The sequence below is a fragment of the Cuculus canorus genome, chromosome 4, assembly GCF_017976375.1.
Source record: "Cuculus canorus isolate bCucCan1 chromosome 4, bCucCan1.pri, whole genome shotgun sequence".
Lineage (NCBI taxonomy): Eukaryota > Metazoa > Chordata > Aves > Cuculiformes > Cuculidae > Cuculus > Cuculus canorus.
This window is the reverse complement of record NC_071404.1, coordinates 2,415,847-2,439,210: the sequence shown is the minus strand read 5'-3', so window position 1 is coordinate 2,439,210 and position 23,364 is coordinate 2,415,847. Positions and strand designations below refer to the sequence as shown.

At 46.8% G+C, this 23,364-nt stretch overlaps 1 protein-coding gene across 4 annotated transcripts in view; it reads right to left on the bottom strand.

The window, feature by feature from the left end:
• Positions 1-23,364, bottom strand: part of ALMS1 (ALMS1 centrosome and basal body associated protein) — a 66,141-nt gene that overhangs the window by 9,000 nt on the left and 33,777 nt on the right. For 2 of the 4 annotated variants that reach the window (XM_054064415.1, XM_054064417.1), the window contains 9 exons: positions 21,967-22,097; positions 16,409-18,146; positions 14,562-14,687; positions 13,054-13,227; positions 9,337-10,514; positions 6,303-6,417; positions 4,524-4,703; positions 1,405-1,649; positions 811-994 (listed from right to left, as the gene is read on the bottom strand). In XM_054064415.1, the coding sequence (XP_053920390.1) occupies positions 811-994; positions 1,405-1,649; positions 4,524-4,703; positions 6,303-6,417; positions 9,337-10,514; positions 13,054-13,227; positions 14,562-14,687; positions 16,409-18,146; positions 21,967-22,097 (4,071 nt within the window). The remainder of the gene's footprint in view (positions 1-810; positions 995-1,404; positions 1,650-4,523; positions 4,704-6,302; positions 6,418-9,336; positions 10,515-13,053; positions 13,228-14,561; positions 14,688-16,408; positions 18,147-21,966; positions 22,098-23,364) is intronic. The other 2 variants (XM_054064418.1, XM_054064416.1) reach the window with 2 other exon arrangements.

The window sequence follows — 23,364 nt, the reverse complement described above, 5'->3', positions numbered from 1 at the left end:
CCAACCATTGATCCAGTCCTGCTAAGTCCATCACTAGATCATAACCCCAGCTATGACATCTATTTGCCTTTAAACACACCTCCAGGGATGGGGACTCCACCACCTCCCTGGGCAGCCTCTGCCAGTGCTTGACAGCCCTTTCAGTAATGAAATTCCTCCTAAAACTCAACCTAAATCTCCACTGGTGCATCTTGAGGTCATTTCCCCTGGTCCTGTCACTGGCTACCAGGGAGAAGAGACCAACCCCCCCCCCACACACACACTTCACTACAACCTCCTTTCAGGCAGTTGTAAACGCTGATGAGGTCTCCCCTCAGCCTCCTTTTCTCCAGGCTAAACAATCCCAGGTCCCTCAGCTGCTCTCATAACCCTTGTTCTCCAGCGCCTTCCACAGCTCTGTTCCTCTTCTCTGGATGCGCTCCAGCCCCTCAATGTCCTCCTTGGCATGAGGGTCCCAAAACTGAACACAGAATTCAAGGTGCAGCCTCACCAGCACCAAGTTCAGGGGCACAACACCTTCCCTGCTCCTGCTGGCCACGCTATTCATGATCCAGGCCACGATGCCATTGGCCTTCTTGGCCACCTGGGCCACTGCTGGCTCACATTTAGCTGAGCATCTATCAACAATCCCTGGTCTTTCTCCTCCGGGCTGCTCTCCAGCCACTCCTCTCCAAACTTTGAGCACTGCAACTTACAGACAATAACATTAAGTAATTGTAATACTTCTAATTAAAAACACACACAACCTTAATCACAAGGTGGAAATTAATTCATTCCTATCAAGCATACAAATCAGAACCGTGAAGGTACCTCTGTCGGACAGCAGATGATTTGCATTCATGTAGCCCTTTCTTTTCCCTGGAGGATTAAACAGCTCTTCTCGCTCGGCCTGCAGTACGTTCTGCATCCTCCTTTCCTCAATGACAAGCTTGAGATGCTTCACGCGCTCTCCAGAGCGAGAGAGGAAATCGGGGCGATGCACTGCAAGAGCCTCCTAAGATGGGATGAAACAAAACAAAACCTAATGTGGCCAGGCTGTCTCCCTACAGCTGGAACGGAGCAACCAAGATATCTAACACCAGGACAAAAACATGGAAAAGCATCCCATCAAAGCAATATTTGGTATGACAGCTAAAATCCTGTATCTTAATCATGGAATGGTTTGGGTTGAAAGGGACCTTAAAGTTCATCCTGTTCCAACACCCTGCCATGGGCAGGGACACCTCCCACTGGACCAGGCTGCTCCATGCCCTACTGAGATCCCAGTGGTCTCACAGCACAGAATCACAAAGCATCACAGAATGACCTGAGTTGGAAGGGACCCACAAGGATCATCGAGTCCAACTCCTATCCCTACATAGGAAAAGCCCAAAATTTACACCACATGTCTGTGAACGCCTTTACCTGTAGCGTGAGCCTCACAAATGGCCGCAAGGTCCCTTTTTCAGCATCTCTTTCTGGCACTGCTTGATGAATCATGTTGTGGTGTTGCTGCTCTTGCCAATTCTTCTCTCGGAGAGGCTCTCTCCACGGCTTTGTGCTGGTCAATGGTTCAAACCAAGAGGGACCAGGACCAGAAAAGGACCTGGACTGGTTTTCTTTATGAGATTCAGATTTCCTGTGTTCTGCTTGGACAAACCATGAAATCCCTGTTAAAGAGGAGAATAAAGATTTGTAGGTGATACCCCTCATGCCCAAGGTCTTAACTAAACACAATCTGTAGCCCTAACACAGCAATAAACACTCCAGTTTAGTAACAGTGGGACTCTGTAGTAGACAGCTTTGGTAGTTTCAAAAGAATTCCTTCACGAAGTGTCAGAAAACCACCAAGACTTGGGAAAAAGCACAAAATGGCTGCTTAGTTTGTGAGTTTCTCTCTTTATAGAAATAATCATAGAATGGCTTGTGTTGGAAGGGATGTTAAAGCCCATCCAGTTCTGACCCCACTGCCATGGGCAGGGACATCTCCAACTGGACCAGGTTGCTCAAAGCCCCATCGAACCTGGCCTTGAAGACCTCCAGGGATGGGGCAGCCACCATTTCCCTGGGCAACCTGGGCCAGGGTCTCACCCACCCTCATCATGCAGAATTTCTTCTTAATGTTCAACCTAAATCTTCCCCCTTCTAATTTCCCCTTGTCCTGTCACTCCAGGCCTTGTAAAAAGTCCCTTCCCATCTTTCCCGGAGTCCCTTCAGGTACTGGAAGCTGCTCTAAAGTATACCCGGAGCCTTTTCTTTTCCCCACTGAACAATCCCACCTCTCTAAGCCTGGCCTCACAGCAGAGGTGCTCCAGCCCTCACATCATCTTCAGGGCCTCCTCTGGACACAACCTAACAGTTTAATAACTTCTTATGTTGGGAATTCCAGAACTGGCACAGGACTCCAGGTGAGGTTTCATGAGAGCACAGCAGAGGTGCAGAATCCCCTCCCTCGCCCTGCTGGCCATGTTGCTTTTGATGCAGCACAGGACACGGTTGGTTTCTGGGCTGTAAGTGCACATTGTTGGCTCATCTTGAGCTTCTCATCCCCCAGCACCCCAAGTCCTTTTCCTCAGGGCTGCTCTCAATCACATCGTCCCCCCATCCTGTATTGAAACTGCAGATTAACCTGACCCAGGTGTAGGACCTTGCACTTGGCCTTGTTGAACCTCATGAGGTTCTCACAGCCCCACTTCACCAGCTTGTCCAGGTCCCTCCAGATGAAATCCTGTCCTTCTGGTGTGACAACTGCACCACTCAGCTTGGTGTCACCTGCAATGCACCCAATCTCCCTGTTCATACCATCAATGAAGATATTAAACAACACTGGTCCCAGTATGGACTCCTGAGGGACACCATTCCCAGTTACATGTCTTTAAAGAGCCTCTGTGCTAACGCCCCAAGTCTTTTTTAGATATTCTTGAAGACCAAATGCTTTACATCTCCGAAATGTTATCTATGTACATGAGAATTAGATGACTCACAGTTTACACACAGAATGGGATTCAAATGCATCACTGAGTGCTCTGAAGAGAGACTCTAAATGAAACTGGGATGAGAGAGAATGATTTGCCCCTACAAAAACGACAATGATGACTAAGGAAAACATTTTTAAACATTTAATCATGGCATCACGGAGACTGATGGGAAAATTAAAAGAAAAGAAAATGACGAGGCTAAAAAAATGAGCCCAAAATTGCAACTCTAGCAAGAAGAGGGAGACGGGCCTGGTTCTTCCAGTACCACATTTTGCCTGCAATTACTCCTAAAAGAGTCCTTCTTCTGCAAAAGGAACTGAAAAGGCTTACCTCAAACTTGTGATGATTTACTGTCTCCAACCCAGACCGGTGACTGAAGGAACTGATAAAGGAACGGAAGGTGATGGTGATGACTATCTATGTGGAGCTGCTGATAAGACAAGTTCTATCAGGGTAGGCTGTTTCTGGACAGCCTGGATCCATGGGCTGAGACCAACAGGAAGAGGATCAACAAGGCCAAGGGCCAAGCCCTGCACCTGGGACACAACAACCCCGTGCAGCTTCAGGCTTGGGGAAGAGTGGCTGGAAAACTGCCTGGAGGAGAAGGACCTGGGAGTGTTGGTTAACAGCGGCTGAATGTGAGCCAGCAGTGGCCCAGGTGGCCAAGAAGGCCAATGGCATTTTGGCCTGGATCAGACACAGCGTGGTCAGCAGGAGCAGGGAATGATTGTGCCCCTGGACTCAGCATTAGTGAGGCCACACCTCAAATTCTGGGTTCAGTTTTGGGCCCCTCACTCCAAGAAGGACATTGAGGGGTTGAAGCTCATCCAAAGAAGGGAACAGAGCTGGGGAAGGGGCTGAAGAACAAGAGTCATGAGAGGTGGCTGAGAAATCTGGGGTTGTTTAGCCTGGAGAAAAGAAGGCTGAGGGAAGATGTCATCACTGTCTACAACTGCGTGAAAGGAGGCTGGAGTGACATGGGTGCTGGTTCTCTTCTCCCATGTGACAGCTGATGAGACGAAATGGCCTCAAGCTGTGCCAGGGCAGGGTCAGATTGGACATCAGGAAAGATATCTTTACTGAGAGGGTTCTGAGGCCCTGGCAGATGATGCCCAGGGAGGTGGTGGAGTCCTCATCCCTGGAGGGGTTTAAAAGCCATGTAGATGAGGTGCTCAGGGATCTGATTTAGTAGTCAACAGGTACGGTTGGACTCGGTGATCTTAAAAGTTGTCTATACCAAGCCAGTCTACGATTTTCTACCTTTACTGACTAGGCTGCATCTCTCAGCTTGACCCAAAATCCTGTCGTAACAGAGCACTGCGGAGTTCCCTTGACATGGCATTTGTGTTTAAAACCCAATGCTTAAACCCAGAATAAGAACCACCCGTCCCAGTGACGGACTGCGCTGTGTCCTAGCTAATCGTCCTCGTGTATGCTGCTGGTTGAGATGCACAGCTTTTCTGCTCTGCACAAAAATTGTATTTTTGACTGACCTTGTGGTAAACGCAGACCGCTCATTTTTATCCTTTCTCACTAAAACATCACCTGGCTGTCCCTTCTGCTTACCCTTGCTTCCCGCTGCCCGATGATCTGTGACCACACCATCTGACTTTCCCAAAATACCATCAACGCGGTGCCAAGGTTCCTGGGGCCGCTGATTTGGCTGGCTGGGTCTCGGAGTAGGAAAAGTCACACCAACATCTCGAGTGTTTTTCTTAGTGGCACTGTTCACAATCTCCAAGTCTCCTGTAGTTGAAAATGAAGTGGCAACATCTTATTCCAGAGCAGCTGGAAGCCTGCGTGACATCATAGTTCTGGGGGTGACCCCCAATTTTTACCCTGAAGAATCGCTTTCTTTATCCCACCTTCAAAGGGCAAAATATTTTATATTCACACTTCCAATTCAAGGAGAGTTTACAGCAATTCAGGATTGTTAATTTTACACAGACTATCATACAGTGAAGTGGTATAAACCAAGTATCTCAACCTAAACAAGAAGGTGTATGGAAAGAAAGGAGGGAAGGAGGAAGGGAGGGAGGGAGCCAAGGCAAGAAGGCAGGAAGGCAGGTGTAGAGCACAAGTGTTATGAAAAGCGGCTGGAGTAAAGGCGGCTGAGGGGAGACCTCATCACTCTCTACATCTCCCTGAAAGGATGTTCTTGGTCTCTTGTCCAAGTAACAAGTTGCACCAGGGAGGTTTAGATTGGATATTAGGAACAATTTCTTTACTGGCAGAGGCTGCCCAGGAAGGTGGTGGAGTCCCCATCCCTGCAAGTACTCATAAGCCAGGTACATGAGGTGCTCCGGGATCTGGTTTAGTAGTGAACAGGTACAGTTGGACTAATTCTCAAAGGTTTTCTCCAATCAAGCGATTCTATGATCTCAAACACTACCAAGAAGACGACAAAACGGTGTACTTTCTGTCTGAACTGGCACATGCCCACAACATAAGTTCTGTGAGTAACGTGTCTTGTGGTTCAAAGAATATATTAAAAAATACAGGTAGTCCATTGAAATGGATCAGAGCTTAAGTTAATGAACTCACGTGTGAGAAAATGGGCTGCTACTCGAGCACACCAAGAAAGAAAATGAACCGGCTCATTTTAATCAAAGCAGAACATCTTTCTCTAGAGTATTCGACTGAATATGAAGAACGCTGTGTGTATGCACCCATCACCAGAACCACAGAATCATAGAATGGTTTGAGTTGGAAGGGACCTCAAAGATCATCTAATTCCAACTCCCATGCCACACTGGACCAGGCTGTTCAAGGCCTCATCCAACCTGGTTTTCAACACTTCCAGGGATGGGGCAGCCACAACTTCCCTGGGCAATCTGTCAGGGCCTCACCAACATCACAGTGAAGAAATTCTTCCTTATGTCTAGCCTAAATCTCCCCCTCTCCAGTTTATACTCATTGCCCCTAGTCCTATCACTACAAGCCTTTATAAAAAGCCCCTCCCCAGCTTTCTTGTAGCCCCTTCAGGTACCAGAAGGTCTCTGTAAGGTCTCCTTTGAGCCTTCTCTTCTTCAGCCTGAACAACCCCAACTCTCTTAGCCTAGCCTCACAGCAAAGGTGCTCCAGCCCTCTGATCATCTTTATGGACTCCTCTGGACCCCATTCCATGAGTTCTACCTCCTTCTTACATTGAGGATTCCAGAACTGGACACAGGACTCCAGGTGACATCTTGCAAGAGAGGAATAGAAGGGCAGAATCCCCTCCCTCGATCTGCTGCCACGTTTCTTTTGATGCAGCCCACGCAATAGACTTTGGAGAACGATTGCCAAAAAGATATAAGGCAGAAGCAAATACAGAAAAGACGAGTATGGAAGTGAGCAACTCACCTGTCTGGATACCTTTGCTTAGCATCCGTGTCCGTCGCTTGGTAGTAAGAGCAGAGCTTGGCCCCCAAGAACTGCTGCTTGCGGAAGTTGAATCTGATAGAATGGATATTGACCTCTAGGAAAGCGAACAAGAAATAGAAGAGAAATTCCTGAAATACTGACCAAAATGAGGAGAAAGCAGGTATTCAACAACAAATAGGCTACAGTCATCACTCACGTACCTTGCCTCTATTATCATTTTGATTCCATGATTTAGGTGTTTATCACAGGCTGAGCAGTGTCTCTTATGGCTACATCACATAACAGCCAGCCTTGACTTTCTCCCCACGCACCAACACGCTTTCTGCATCCCATAGAAACATGGAATAGTTTGGATTGGAAGACACCTTAAACATATCCAGTTCCAATCCCCCTGCCATGGGCAGAGATACCTCCAACTGCATCAGGTTCCTCAAGGCCCCCATCATCCTCAACATAAGGATATGGAACTACTGGAATGGGTCCAGAAGAGACCACAAAGAAGATGAGGGCTGGAGCACCTCTGCTACGAGAACAGGCTGAGAGAGTTGGGCTTGTTCAGCCTGGAGAAGAGAAGGCCCCAGAGAGACCTTAGAGGGATCCTTCCAGTACCTGAGGGGGCTCCAGGAAAGCTGGGGAGGAACATTTTCCAAGGGCCTGGAGTGACAGGATGAGAGAGAATGGCTTTAAATTGGAAGGGTAAGATTTAGATTAGATATTAGGAAGAAATTATTCACAGTGAGGGCTGTGAGGCCCTGGCCCAGGCTGCCCAGAGAAGATGTGGCTGCCCCATCCCTGGAGGTGTTCAAGGCCAGGTTGGATGGGACTTTGAGCAGTCTGGTCCAGTGGGTGGTGTCCCTGCCCACGGCAGGGGGTTGGAACCGGGTGATCTTTAAGGTCCCCTGCAACCTAATCATTCCATGATTCTAAGAATGTGTTTTCAGTTTCCCAGAGCTGTTTCAGCTCTGGCAGAATGCAGACAGCTGCGCTAGAGCAATATCTTCTTTCAGAGAACAGAAGTGAATCTGAATGTGTGCTCAGCAAAAGGGAAGAGAGCATAAAGTAAAGAAAAACCCAAGATACTCCATTTAGACGCACATTCAGCTCAGCCCGCAGACAAACAGAAGCAGCCACTCAACACTGAACACACTGGACCAGAATACGCAGTGCAGAGCTTTCAAAGCCCTTCAGCAGTTGAAGAGCGCAACCTTTCGCTTTGTACCTGCTACCAGATGGCACAGCTCAAAGAGCACTTTAGAAATCACAGAAACTGGAAGAGAAAAACCTGCTGGGATGGGCTCAGCATCTATAAATAAAACATGCTATAACCAAGTTTGCTGGAAGCAGAGCTGACAAAAGGCTCACAGGAAAAATGGAGCTACAAAATGCTGCACTTGCCTGGAAGATTGGTGCAGCAGTTCTCCAGGAGCAGGGCTGCTGCTACGAATAAACTGGTGGCACTGAACCACAGAGATTTGTTGACTACAGAATAATAAGAAATCTTGATTTTCTCACAAGCTGGAGAAGTGGGGCTGGGTGAAAGTCACAAGGTTCAACAAGGCTCAGGGCAAGGTCCTACGCCTGGGTAGGGGCAAGCTGTGGTTTCAATCCAGGCTGGAAAACAATGTGATTGAGAGCAGCCCTGAGGAGAAGGACTTGGGGTGCTGGGGGATGAGAAGCTCAACATGAGCTGGCAATAGGCACCTATAGCCCAGAAATCAACTGTGTCCTGTGCTGCATCCAAAGCAGCGTGGCCAGCAGGGCCACGGAGGGGATTCTGCCCCCCTGTTCTCTCATGAGATCCCACCTGGAGTACTGTGTCCAGTTCTGGAATCCCCAACATAAGGAGATGGAACTGTTGGAATGGGTCCAGAGGAGGCCACGGAGATGATGTGAGGGATGGAGCATCTCTGCTCTGAGGACAGGCTGAGAGAGTTGGGGTTGTTCAGTCTAGAGAAGAGAAGGCTGCAGGGAGACATATGGACACAACCCACCTCGAATAAGGAATGAGAAAAAAATCCATAGCAGAATGGCAAACAATTTTAAAAAATAAATACTGGTGATTTCTGTGACACCGGGCAGAACAAAAATCAAGATTTCTTGTTTTTCTGTACTTGCAAATCTCTGTCATTCAGAGACAACCCTTTTATTTACAGAATCATAAAATGGTTTTGGTTGGAAGGGACATCAAAGCCCATCCAGTTCCACCCCCTGGCCATGGGCAGGGACACCTCCCACTGGATCAGGCTGCTCAAAGCCCCATCCAACCTGGCCTTGAACACCTCCGGGGATGCGGCAGACAACTTCCTGGGCAGCCTGGGCCAGGGCCTCACCACTCTCATTGTGAAGAATTTCTTCCTAATATCTAATCTCAATCTTTCCCCTTCCAATCTAAAGCCATTCTCCCTTCTCCTATCACTCCAGGCCCTGGGAAATAGTCTCTCCCCAGCTTTCCTGGAGCCTCTCCAGGTACCGGGAGATCCCTCTAAGGTCCTTCCAGAGCCTTCTCATCTCCAGGCTGAACAACCCCAACTCTCTCAAAGAAGCTTACAACCAACATTTAAAACAGACAATAAGAAAATTCAAATAATATTTCCATTTTTTGATGAAAAGGTATTTGTCCTTGCCCAGAAACATTCAGGTAAGAAAATAGAGTCAAAATCTACCACCTTGTCTTTCCACCACTACCGTCATCAGGATCGCTAAAGCACAGAATCTGCAGGTAACCAGAAATCAGACAATGCAGGATCTTGCTTCCTCAGACAAATAAAGGAGGAGAAAAAAAGCCAAGTGAGAACAAAGGGAAAGAAAGCACAAGTGACGTTTGAAGATATTTTCATCTCCTCCTCACTCATGGACACGCAGAGAGAGTTGTTTGAGCTACTTAGATCAAAGAAAGCAGCTGCCTCTTTCACAAACAAACCTCTGGGAGAACTCTCAGAAAAACAAACTCTACTCTAGTGCCGTTCCTGTAAAGAGTGGTTACTGTTGTCTTTTGGTCTCATTGCCCACATACCTGGATCTCTTTCCTTTTCCTGTGTCTCTCAGAAGCAACCTTGAGATATTCTACACCCACAGCTTTTCCGCTTTTCTTGTCCCACTCTTCCGAGCAACTTTTCTGGCGGTTGATGGTCTCATAAAGCTGGGAAAGTCTTGGCGACACTCTTTCCCGGCCAAAAGCCCTGATCAGCCTGGCTGTGTCTATGGTGGAAATGGAGCTGCTCACCTCGGTCGGAGTAGCAGTTCCCAGCTCCATAGGGGTTGCTGCATCTGATTCTGAGATGGTAGAACTCATTGTGGTGCCATGATCCCTACTAAGCCTCATCTCTGAGGAAGTGTCACTAGGAGTTTCCAAGCACTGCTGGTGCTCCAAAACTTTATTCATGTGGTAGAGAGCTTTTTCTCCTGAGCTGTTTTTCCTGAGCTCTACAAAGCTATTTTTACCACAGGCGATATGTGGCCTTTCTTCAACCTGTGTTGCGTTACGCTTGAAGGTACTTTCAGACATACTCTTTTCAGCGAGTCTTATTTTCTTCTGCTCTCTTCCCTTCGTTTCCTCTTCAGACACATTCATTACAGACCTTGGTGGTATCAGTGTGTGTTTAATGGGATTCTGAAGGACCCTGGCCAATCGATCAAGGCGTTCAACAAGAGACAGTTCACCATTACTCCGAAAATCATGGTGCTGGTGTCTTTTCTGGCGGTCCAAGAACTTAATCCAGAGTTCATCTAAGCTAGCACTGGAGTGTGTTCTCTGTCTTGGTGGTAGGTCTTTCTCCATCTTCTCATGAAGGTGAGTTGTTTGGCTACAAAGCAAACAATTTCTACCTGCCCTTTGTTCTGCTTCTCTTCTGCCATGCTCCTTCCCTGATGTTTCATTCCCCAAAGATGTGCTAACATTCAGATCCTCATTCCTGCTGTAATCTGCTTCTGCAGTGAGTGGGAAGAACTTGTTTTCACCATCTTTTTTATGGTGAACAGAGAAAACACGCTGATGACGATGTGCAGTTTTCCAATTCGGCAGGACAGCCCTCGAGGAAGGTCTAGTGTGTCCAATACCAGAACCGTCCTCTGACAGCTCGCTGTTAGACAGGAAGAAGCTCTCGCATCTGGGCATTGGCTGATGAAGGTAGAACTGTGCAGATCCAAAGACTGAATGAGTGTTTTTCACAGACTTGGAGTGATCTCTGTGTTCTGGAAGAGAAGAAAACACTTCAAATTGTCATCTCTTTATGGGGAAGCAGGTAGCAAACATCAAATCTTAAACAGGATGATTTTCATCCCAACATTTCCCAACCACTTCAAAAGATTAGAAGTAGAAATCATGGCACCCATTCCTGAAATGCACGAAGGTAGCAATGAAGTTCTAGCATTACTAAAGGTTTATAAATAATCTTTTAATCAGTTGCAACATGGAATGCAATAGAATATTTGCTGTGGCTTGAGCTAAAGTAGAATCAGTTTTCTGACTTCAGCTCAGTCTCGTCTGAGTAAATTCATTTTCTGAAAGTTCATTGCATGTTTTTCAGATGGGGTTTGTCTCTCGCAGTGATCACATAGGGCACTGGGATGCAGAAAGGCCAATGCTTGTCCTTATTCCTACAAAAACCAAAGCCATCCTTGAGCTGGTGGAGCCCCGAGTAGAAGAGGTGAGAAAGGTGGCACCTACAGGAGGGAGGAACAGGACAGGTGACCCCAAAATGATCAGCAGGGGATTCCATCCCATAGACATCACGCTCAGGATAAAACTGAGATATCACAAGGGCCTCACTCTCTTCTGCAATGGCCGATGTCCAATGAGGACCTCGTCTGGCTGGCTGTCCTTGATCCTGGCCCCGTGTGTTCCTGAATTCAGTTTCTGAGTCCAGCTCCCTCCTCACCTCAGACCTTTTCCCTCACATCTGATTTCCAGCATTTGTGGTGACATGGAGTCATCGAGGGGTGGGGATCTGATTTCATATATTTGTATAGATTTTATTACTTTCTTTTTATTTTCATCATTATTATTATTTCACTAAAGCCGTAGTTTTAGTTTCTAACTTGCAAGTCTTTTTTCTTCTCATTTCCCCAGGGGCTGCAGGAATAGGGGTTGGGAGCCCAACTAATCGGTTTTAACTGCCAAAATTAGACGGATCGGGGCTAAATGGTGACATCAGCACACAAAGACATCTCTCTTGCTTTTATTTCCATGGGAATATCTGTTTGTTTTCTACCCAGGCATCCTTTCAAAACTCAAAGACTCTGCACTTCAGGAACTTAAAAGTGATTTAATGCCTTCATCAATGATACAGACAGTGAGATCGAGGGCACCCTCAGCAAGTCTGCAGATGCCACCAAGCTGAGTGCCACAGTGGAAGGATTGGATGTCATCCAGGGGGACCTGGACAGGCTGGAGAAGTGGGGCCGTGTGAACCTCATGAGGTTCTACAAGGCCAAATGCAAGGTCCTACACATGGGTCGGGGCAATCCCCGATTTCAGTACAGGATAGGGATGATGTGATTGAGAGCAGTCCCGAGAAGAAGGACTTGGGGTGCTGGGGGAGGAGAAGCTCAACATGAGCCAGCAGTGTATACTCACAGCCCAGAAACCAAGTGTATCCTGGGCTGCATCAAAAGAAGCATGACTAGCAGGTCAAGAGAAGGGATTCTGCCCTTCTATTTCTCTCTTGGGAGACCTCATCTGAAGTATTGTGTGCAGTTCTGGAATCCTCAACAGAAGAAGGAGATGGAGCTGTTGGAACAGGTCCAGAGGAGGCTACAAAGATGATCAGAAGGCTGGAGCACCTCCTATACAAGGACAGGCAGAGAGAGTTGGGCTTGTTCAGCCTGGAGAAGAGAAGGCTCTGAAGAGATCTCATAGCAACCTTCCAGTACCTGAAAGGGGCTACAAGAAAGCTGGAGAGGGACTGGAGGGGCAATGGGTATAAACTGGAGATGGGCAGATTTAGATGAGACACAAGGAAGAATTTCTTCACTATGAGAGTGGTGAGGCCCTGGCCCAGGTTGCCCAGGGAAGCTGTGGCTGCCCCATTCCTGGAGGTGTTTAAGGCCAGGTTGGATGGGGCCTTGGGCAGCCTGATCCAGTGGGAGGTGTCCCTGCCCATGGCAGGGGGTTGGAACTAGAAGATCTTTAAGATCCCTTCCAACCTAAAACATTCTATGATTCTTTAATTCTTAATCAAACCCTAAAAAACCAAACCCTACCAACAAAAAAAACTTTTGAAGGCTCCAATAAGCACTAGAGCCCCTGCAATGCAATCAAATACTCAAGTCCAGGAATATGGGCAATCAGGAGGAAGCAGAAAGATAGTGAAGACAAAAATGAGTCAAAATCAGCATTTTCAGGCAGACTATGAGCAACATGATGAGATCAGAAATGATGGATCCTGAAACGTATTTCTTTCATGTGTATGGAAACAAAGGCCTGAAGTGACAGGATGAGGGGGAATGGCTTTAAGTCAGAAGGGGGAAGATGTAGATCAGACATGAGGAAGAAATTCTTCACAATGAGGGCTGTGAGGCCCTGGCCCAGATTGCCCAGAGAAGCCGTGGCTGCCCCATCCCTGGAGGTGTTCAAGGCCAGGTTGGATGGGGCTTTGAGCAGCCTGATCCAGTGGGAGGTGTCCCTGCCTATGGCAGGGGGTTGGAACTGGATGGACTTTTGAGGTCCCTTCCACTCCAAACCATTCTATGATTCTATACCTAACAGTGAACTTCAACTAACTTCAATTACCTGGTAAGGCTTCCAGCGGTCCCATTTGCTCCTCAGCCCAGGCCAGCTTGGGCTTGGCCCTCTTGCTGTAGATTCCTTCTTTATCCTCAATAGCTGTACTGCCTCGAGGATCATCATCCCTTAAACCAAGGACACTCTCCAAAACCCTTCGAGGAGGGGCATCGTTTGGCCCTGCTGAGAAAGAGAGTGATAATTATGATTAAAGGAAGTAGGAAAAATGCATGCAGAACTTTCACAACAAAGACAACATCCAAAGGGAAGCATATTGTCCAAGTGCTAATGCCGGTACATTCACCACCAACAATCCTGATCCTTGGGTGAGCACTTCCAGGGACTAACACTGTGCCAAGTGGGTTCCCATGGTTTCAGGACAAGGTTCTTCTCTGAGAGGTAGATATTTTACCTCTCCTGCTAATAAGCAGAATACAAGATAATGAAGATAACTAGCCACGTCTGTTACGGAACCAGACACAAGACTTGGAATGTCCAGATTACCTTGAGCTCACATAAAAATTCCAGGTATTTTCGCTGACTGATGTGAATACCTGTGTTCTGAGCTCAAAATAGCAATGGAGAAAAACTGGAAGACCTGATCAGGTCTGTATAACCTCAAGAATTCAAGACAGCATCAGCAAGACCATCATATCTTCTAACATTTCTTCACCATGAGGGTGGTAAGACACCAACACAGGTTGCCGAGAGATGTGGCTGCCCCATCCCTGGAGGTGTTCAAGGTCAGGTTGAATGAGGCTTTAAGCAACCTGGTCCAGTTGGAGGTGTCCCTGGCCATGGCAGGGTTGGAACTGGATGGCCTTTAGGGTCCCTTCCAAGCAAACCATTCTATAACGCACTCTGTTCCATGATCAGAAATCTAAACTTGCCCCCAAGCACTTTATCAACCTGGTCAACACCACCTGCTTACATCCAGCAGACCCAACTCAGTTTCTTGCAGCTACTGCTTATGAGCAAAGAATTCGAGCCCTGGCAGGGAGTTTAAAAAACAGAATGTGCTTTTTAACTCTGCTGTTTGTTTTCTAGAACCTCGCACTGCCTCATATGCACATTGGATTTTTAGATCTAACATCACAGTGTCTGCAGAACAACAGACTTGCATCACATTTGTTTCTCTCATTTTGACCAGAGCACAACAGGCAGACTGGAAAAAAAGTACTGAGCAGACACACGCAAGCAATTAAAAGACCAATCTAGGGCTGTAATGACTAACCGGAGCGTTTACTGTCACTTGTTTATTTTCCCCACCCGAATGGAGTAATAACATCCTTTTCATCAATGGAATTGAAAAAACAACCTTCAGTCAGGACTCACAGATCTTTGTGTTATGAAGTGGTGTGAAAACAAACATTTTACTGTTGAAACCAAAGCGCTTACTCTAAACTGGCAGGACAGATGTATTTCTGAGCTCAGCTAAGACCACTCTGCGTACAAAACAGATCCATTTTGATCCATGAACTTCAACCATTTTAGATCTGGAAGAGCTAATTAAGTACCTGAGTGAGAGCTCTCAGCGCTGGTTTCTGACCCAACAGGAGAAGTTTTTGCTCCTGCCTTTAGATAAGGAACATAATACATCCCAGTACTTCCAGAAGGTTTATACGGCAGCAACAAGGGCTGATCTGTGGGGATAGAAGGCAAAACGATTAACAAAAGTCAGGCTTTAACCCTTTAACGCAACTAGAGAAGAAAGCAACAAAATCAGGACCCAGGAGACTGCGAGGGTCAGTCTGGAGAAATACTCTGTTCTTTTGCAAAATAAATTGCACTTATTGTTTAATTTTATTATTTCAAAGAATCACAGAATGGCTTGGGTCGGAAGGGACCTTAAAGCCAGTTCAGTTCCCCCTGCCATGGGGAGCTAATCGCTATTATTTGATTTATTGATTCTGTAACTGTTATTATTGCCAACCCAATGGTCAGAAGGTTGTCACTTAGGTATGAAAAATAGCTTCCTTACCTATCCAATATTAACTTTGTCACTAGGGTGACAAACACTGACTTAAAAGAAACCAATTCACATCCTCCCTTAGCTCCTAGCTGATCTGTCTTTAATGAAACTCCGTTACATGAACCTTCCAGTACCTGAAGGAGCTCCAGAAAAGCTAGGAAGGGACTTTCTCCAAGAGCCTGGAACGATAAGACAAGGGGAAATGGCTTTAAATTTGAAGGGGGAAGATTTAGATTAGACATTAGGAAGAAATTCTTCACAATGAGGGTGCTAAGGAACTGGCACAGGTTGCCCACAGAAGTGGTGGCTGCCCCACCTTGGAGGTGTTCCAGGCCAGGTTGGATGGGGCTTGGAACAACCTGGTCCAGTGGAATGTGTCCTGCCTATGGCAGGGGGTGGAACTGGATGGGTTTGAGGTCCCTTCCAACATAAACCATTCCATGAATCTATTATAAAAACAGCACTGTGGTAATCTCTGAGCAACATTCACTTCCCTCTGTCAACAGACTGTAAAAGCCCTCCATGCTTTCTACTTCATTCAACTAAAAATCGAATCATACAACTGTATGGATTGGAGGGAACCTTAAAGATCATAAAAATCAAAATAGCAATGTGCATCTTTTCCTCTTCAGTTTTGTACTCCCTTGACTCAAGAGCACATCGGTAATCAGATCTCTCTCAATAAACTCAAAGCAGTGAAATAAAGCAAATTATCTAGAAACAAATGCCAGAAGTGTTCCTCAGCCAGACCTGCACCCAAAAAATTCAGTTCCAGATAAACCTGAAGTGAATGACAACTGTGTTTCTACAGCTCCTGCCCATAAGGCTGAAAAAGGTTGGGGTTTTCCCTACATGAGCAATTAAATATCAAAATAATAGAATCATAGAATGGTTTGGGTTGAAGGGAACTTAAAAGTCCACCCAGTTCCAAGCCCCTGCCATAGTCAGGGACACCTCCCACTGGATCAGCCTCATCCAACCTGGCCTTGAACACCTCCAGGGATAGGGCAGCCACGACTTTTCTGGGCAGCCTGTGCCAAGGGTCTCACCACCCTCATCATAAAATTTCTTCCTAATGCCTAATCTAAATCTTCCCCCTTCCAATTTAAAGCCATTCCCCCTCACCCTATCATTCCAGGCCCTTGGAAAAAGTCCCTCCCCAGCTTTCCTGGAGCCCCTTCCAGTACTGGAAGCTGCTCTAAGGTCTTTCTGCAGCCTTCTCTTCTCCAGGCAGAACAACCTCAACTCTCTAAGTCTGTCTCCTCCACATTATCTCAAAAACACTGCTTCCATAAGAAAACTGGGTTTGATTTTGGTTTTTATTACTAATAAATACTTCAAACTTGAATAGATGAAAGTCTACAGATAGATACAAGGCAGGAATTTGCTCACCTTGCCTTGGGAAAGAGGGAATCTTGTTAAGAGATAATGTTGGGAGGTTAGAAAGTTCACATGTTTTCTGGAGAGACAACTGCTGGGCAGCATTTTCATCGTCCTGTGAATTAACATATATCTCTGCTGAAAAGGTGGTTTTTCCAGGACTTTCAGTTGTTATCTGAGTGGCAGCATCGGAAGTGTTTTTCCCAGTGTTTGTAGGAACTACAGAGTTGACGATGTTGTTCAGATTAAACCCCCTTGAACCTGGAACAGGGTCTTGTAATCTCTCAGTGCTTTGCAGAGGCAGCTCTTGCCCTGCTGTTCCGGTAAGAGAGGAAAACACTGGGCAGGCACCTGCTGAAGACACTGTCACTGGGCAAGACAAAGATCTCTGATCTCCTGGAACAAGGTCAGCAGGTGACAATTTCGAAACAGTTGTTAGAGTTTCTGGAGTTTTTAAAAGCATCGGTTGAGTATTAACATCAGGTTTATCCCGTGATCTCATCTCAGTTTCAGTGTTTGCATCACTCTGCAGCTCTGAGTTATCACTCTTTGAGGAAAGAGTTATGTGGACACAAGACAGGACTTTCTTAGTTCGTGATGAAGGAGATGCAGACGTGGTGGATAAAATCGCATCCGCAGATGCATGGCGAGATGAATGGATTTGCTCTCTCACAGTCTCTATCTGAACAGGAGCTACTTCATCAGGAGGACTTTCCTTCTCTTCTTTCAACACCTTAACATGGCCCTTTAGCAATTCGCTTTGTACAGCTGGACCCAAACCTTCTAAGCTCTCACATAAGCGGACGTGGCCACATGAGCTGCTGTTCTCCTGCTGGTAAGAGCTTACAGCACGAGATTCATTAAATCGATTCATTTCTTGGCTGAATCTTGCATCACAGTCAAGCCCTGTGAGCCTGGCACTACGCCTGCCCAATTCAGTCACATCTTGAGGGGAAACTTCAGAATATTTTGCACTAAGGGTCTGTATTTTATCAGCATGAACGCTTACGGAATGCTGATCTGACAAGCAGTCTGTTCCTTGATAAGCTCCAACTCTGTTACTGTCAGCAGAGACAGGATGAAACCTGTCCTTCTCACCAGCATAAACTATCTCATCAGCCACCGAGCCAGCAAGAACTGGACTCAGAAGACAGGTCTTAGATCTTTCTAAGTGTTGTTTGCCATGGCTCTGTTCCTCAGTGCTAGCAGAGTCAACCTCCAAAGGCATTATCCCATCAAGATCATCTCCAGTAAGACTAGAGCTGAGTGCCATGGAGGTCAATGGTGACCCCAGACGTTTTCGGGATGAAAAAGTGATCGAAGTGATTTGCTTCGCCACATCTTCACAACACTTCTCCATAGAGAGTTTCTTCCGAGCTGACAAATGGCTTTCTGATGCTATATCAGAAGCAGCTGCAGACCTCATTGCAAACGTGTCCCATTCTTTCTGCACCAGTGGGTGGAGTTCAGCAACATCAGAACGACTTGTTGGAATTGTTTGCTGTTGGTTGCAGACAGGGGTTTGAACGGTACTCAAAGTTTTAAAAGTCAGGCAACAATCAGAAAGATCAGCTCTGTGTAACGGCTCGGACTGATGTAAGCTTGACTCCATCACCTCCTTAGTTGTTATGGTTGGGATGTGGTTGTCACTTTGAAATCTTCTTTCACTTGGAGCTTCGAAACCCTTGATGTCCAGTTCCTGGTCACGGCTGCACCCAGAGGCAGCTTCCAAAGCATGAACGCATGGCTCCTGAAAAACACAAAGAATTCACAGAATCATAGAATGGTTTGGATTGGAAGGGACCTTAAAGATCACCTAATTCCATACCTCCTGCGAGGGGCAGGGACACCTACCGCTGCACCAGGCTGCCCAAGGCCCCATCCACCCTGGCCTTTAACACCTGGGCAGCCACAACTTCCCTGGGTAACCCGTTCCACCCTCATCGTGAAGAAATTCCTCCTCACATCTAGTTTAAATCTGCCCCTCTCTGGTTTATAGACTGGACACAAGGAGGAATTTGTACAGGTTATGTGGAAAACTTCCTGCCCTCACCACAATCCACACTGAGGAACTCAACAGAAGAACAGCGCTGTCAGTAATCAAGACCCTGTCATCGTGAACGAACACATGCTTTCTCTGGAACTCATCTGTTAATGGAACCAATTAAACATTCATCATATTTTAAATGCCAGAAAATTAGCTAACATGGTTTGGATCCTATAAAGACCAGCAGCAGTGACATCTATGATAGAACCCTTTCATTTTGTGAACTATAAAGCTGTAATGCTGTTACTTAGTCTAAAAGTGTTGTAAACCCTTTAAAACATCAATCCCCTTGCTGCAAAGCAAGAGCAAATTTCTCTTCTTTTCTATCAGTCTGCTTCACCCCCAGCTCGGCTTTTACCACAAACCCAGTGCACAACAAATTGGGAAAAAGAACTGTTTTCTATGAAACTTTGTTCACTAAAGTTCAATAGGACTTAAAAACAGACAAAGACACTTCACGAACACACCCTCACCCCTCAGAGGGATAAAGAGGCCCGAGTGCAAGGTCCTACACCTGGGTTGGGGCAATCAGCAGTTTCAATCCAGGCTGGGGGATGATGTGATTGAGAGCTGCCCTGCAGAGAAGGACTTGGGGTGCTGGAGGACGAGAAGCTCAACATGAACTGGCAACGTGCGCTCCCAGCCCTAAAACCAACTGTGTCCTGGGCTTTCAAAAGCAGTGTGGCCAGCAGGGTCAGGGAGGGGATTCTGCCCCTCTTCTACATTCTGGTGAGACCCCACCTGGAATCCTGTGTCCAGTTCTGGAATCCACAACATAAGGAGATGGAACCATTGGAACAGGTCCAGAGGAGGCCACAAAGATGTGAAGGTCAGAGCCTCTCTGCTATGAGGCCAGGCTGAGAGAGTTGGGGTTGCTCAGCCTGAGGAGAAGGCTCTGGGGAGACCTTAAAGCAGCTTCTATTACTGCTGCAGGGGATCCAGGAAAGTAGGGGAGGGACTTTTTCCAAGGGCCTGGAGCAATTGGACGAGGAGAATGGCTTTAAATCAGAACAGGGAAGACTTGGATTAGACATTAGGAAGAAATTCTTTGTGATGAGAGTGGGGAGGCACTGGAACAAGTTGCCCAGGGAAGCTGTGGCTGCCCCATCCTTGGAGGTGTTCAAGGCCAGGTTGGATGGGGCTTTGAGCAGTGTGATCCAGTGGGAGGTGTCCCTGCCCATGGCAGGGTGTTAGAACTGGATGGACTTTGAAGTCCATTCCAACCTAAACTATACTACAATTCTATCTATTTTTAAGAGAGTAAAAGTTTATTTGGCTTCCTGTGCTTCCTACAGCCAAGAGACTGCAGAAGAATTCAAGGACGCACAGCAGCACTGTGCCAAAGTCTGGGTACTTCTGAGATGATCTCTTCCCTAAAACACATCACAGTCCAATGTTCTGAACTAAAACACAGCAACTCCTACTACTGAAAGCGAGCACAGAAGTTGCTATAAACTCCTCTTCCCAAGCCTTTCACATGTTTTATTGTGCTCCTTATGTGTCATCTTTCAAAAAAAGATCTCGATGGCGCATGATCCACAAGAGATTGCAGAGCAAATTTATAGCTACAACTCTGTGAACTTCCTGAAAAAATGAGAATGTACAAAGAGTGGAAAAACACAGCTCAGAGAAGAATACATAACCCAAAGGGAGAAGACTCCTAGGCAAGTCAGAGATCACTGAATCATAGAATTGCTTGGTTGGAAAAGACCTCGGAGATAAAGTCCAACGAAACCTGTCCACTACTCAAGGTAGTGCTCCCTGAGGACCTCATCTGCCAGTCTTTTAAACCCCTCCAGGGTAGATGAGGTGCTCCGGGATCTGGTTTAGTTATGCATAGGTATGGTTAGACTCTATGACTTCAAAGTTCTTTTCCAACAAAGCGATTCCATGCCTCTATGATTCTACCAGTCTTTTAAACCCCTCCAGCAATGGAGGCTCCACCACCTCCCTGGGCAGCCTTTGCCGGGGCCTCAGAACCCCTTCCATGAAGAAATCTTTCCTGATGTCCAATCTGAACCTGCCCTGGTGCAACTTGAGGCCATTTCCTCTCATCCTATCACCTGTCACTCGGTCAACCTCACTCCAACCTCCTTCCAGGCAGTTGTAGACAGTGAGAAGGTCTCCCCCTCAGCCTCCTTTTCTCCAAACAATTGGAGAATAATAAACAATTACAGGTCCCTTAGATGTTCCTCGTAAAGTTTGCGCTCTAAAGCAGTCCCCAGCTCTGTTCCCTTCTTTGGACACACTCCAGCCCCTCAATGTCCTTCTTGGAGTGATTTTATGATTATAAAATAGGTGAGCAGAATATTTCTCTCTTGGTGTAATGGAAGAGCTACAAATTCACCTACAAGACTCCATACATTGAAAGTAGAGACAGCAGATTCACATGCAAGGTCTGTCAATATCACAGAAGTGAAAAATCAAAGAAATAAAATAATACAAATTCTGTGTTACTTTTGTCAGCTCTGCCTGCTGCAGCCTGAAAGTCCCTTTTTTGGGTCACTCTGCAGCCAAGCACTTGAGAACATCTGGAGTTCATTTATGTGCGTACGTCCCAATCACCTCTGCAAACACTCTGCTTGGCAAGAGTCACTATGGTGCTTCTTTTCCGGAGCGTGTGTTATCCCACCACCAGTGACAATCAGCTCTCACACAGACAGGCCACCACCTCAAAAGATGGAACAACCTTCACAAGTAAATATCACTGAGAACTCCTTCCCCCAAGCTGTCCTGCTCTTTCACTGCATTTTCTTTTTCCCCAACTGAATCATAGAATGGCTTGGGCAGGAAGGGACCTTAAAGCCCACCCAGTTCCACCCCTCCTGCCACGGGCAGGGACATCTCCTTCTGGATCAGGCTGCCCAAGGCCCCATCCAACCTGGCCTTGAACACCTCCAGGGATGGGGCAGCCACAACTTCCCTGGGCAACCTGGGCCAGGGCCTCACCATCCTCGTCGTGAAAAATTTCTTCCTAATGTCTAATCTAAATCTCCCCCTTCCCATTTAAAGCCATTTCCCTCTCATCCTATCACTCCAGGCCCTTGGAAGAAGGCCATCTCCAGCTTTCTCATACGCTCCCTTCAGGTACTGGAAGGCCGCTCTAAGGTCTCCCCAAAGCCTTCTCTTCTCCAGGCTGAACAACCTCAGCTCTCTCAGCCTGTCCTCAGATCAGAGGCGTTCTAGCCCTCACATCATCCCTGTGGCATCCTCCGGACCCATTCCAACAGTTCCACCTCCTTCTTATGCTGGGGATGCCAGAACTGGACGCAGGACTCCTGGTGAGGTATCAGAAGAATGGATTAGAGGGGAGTATCTGCTCCCAGAACATACATAGGAACTGACTAACCAGAAGCAAGTGTCTCTATTAACCAGAGCTCTCAGGAGTTTGCACTCCCTTCTCCCTCTCTCACCACCAATATTCACAAATACCGCAGGGATACAATTCCATCATTTTGAGAACAAAAGACAAGAGCATTTATCCCCCACTTCAGACGTTTTCTCACAAGCACCTGGTTTGTACCTTGGCTGACGCAGAGTTCGTGGCTGTCCAAAGCAGCTCTGCCTTTATTTCTTCTACTCTTTCTCGCTTCCCTTCATTCAGCTCTGACAGAGATTCCTGGGACTGGCTGGCCAGTTTTAGTTTCATCCGTGCTACACAAAGAAGAGAAAACACAAAGCAGTTCCCTTCTTCAATCTTCTCATATCACGCAAAATACCAGATTTATAACTTAAAATCAAAACTTGGCCATCACTTCCAGCCACCACAATTGAGGGAACAAAGACCACAACCAAATAGCAGAGGGGACACTGAGCAGGGATGCAATTTAAAACACGCCTTTCGAGCATTTCTGTGGAAAGACGGATCAAGGACCCACAGCTTGGTTCATAGAATGACAGAAGTATGGAATCGTTTGGGTTGAAAGGGATCTCTAAGCCCATCTAATTCCAACCCCCTGCCATGGGCAGGGACACCTCCCACCTGACCAGACTGTTTAAAGCCTCATCAAACCTGGCCTTGAATACAAAGGGAAGGAGCAACCACAACTGCTCTGGGCAAGCTGGGCCAGGGTCTCAACACCCTCATCATCGAGAATTTCTTCCCAACGTCTAATCTAAATCTTCCCCCTTCCAATTTAAAGCTATTCCCCCTCATTCTATCATTGCACGTCCTTGTAAAAGGTCCCTCCATAGGCTTCTTGTAGGCTCTCTGCAGGTACTGGAAGCTGCTCTACGGTCTCCTTGAAGTCTCCTCTTCTCCAGGCCGAACAACCCCACCTGTCTCAGCCTAGCCTCAGAGCACAAGTGTTCCAGCCCTTGGATCATCTTTGTTGCCTCCTCTGGACCCATTCCAACAGTTCCATCTCCTTCTTGTGTTGGGGATTCCAGGACTGGACACAGGACTGCAGGTGGGGTCTCACAAGAGCAGAGTAGAGGAGGAGAATCCCCTCCCTCAGACTTATCATCTTCATAGTCTCAGACTGAAATCCACACTCTTCACACAATTCCTTCCCAGCCTCTTAACCTAGCCCTTGCCTAAAACCTTTGCAGACAAAACACCTTCTCCTGCCAATGTTACCAAAAAGGTGTTCAGACTCAAAATGCCCAATTCTATCCAATCCCATGATACTGAAAAACACTGCTTATTTATTTACACCCTGTCCTATTAAAGTTTATTATTATAATATAAATTATATATATATATTACATATATTATATATCTTTGAAATAAAAAAAAACTCTGCTCTGAGTACAGGCTGAGAGAGTTGGGGTTGTTGAGCCTGGAGATGAGAAGGCTGGGGGGAGACCTTAGAGCAGCTTTCAGTACCTGAAGGGGCTCCAGGTGATAAACACTGAAAAGAAACCAACTCACACCCCCCCAGCTCCCAAATGATCTGTCTTTAATGAAACCACCTTAAAT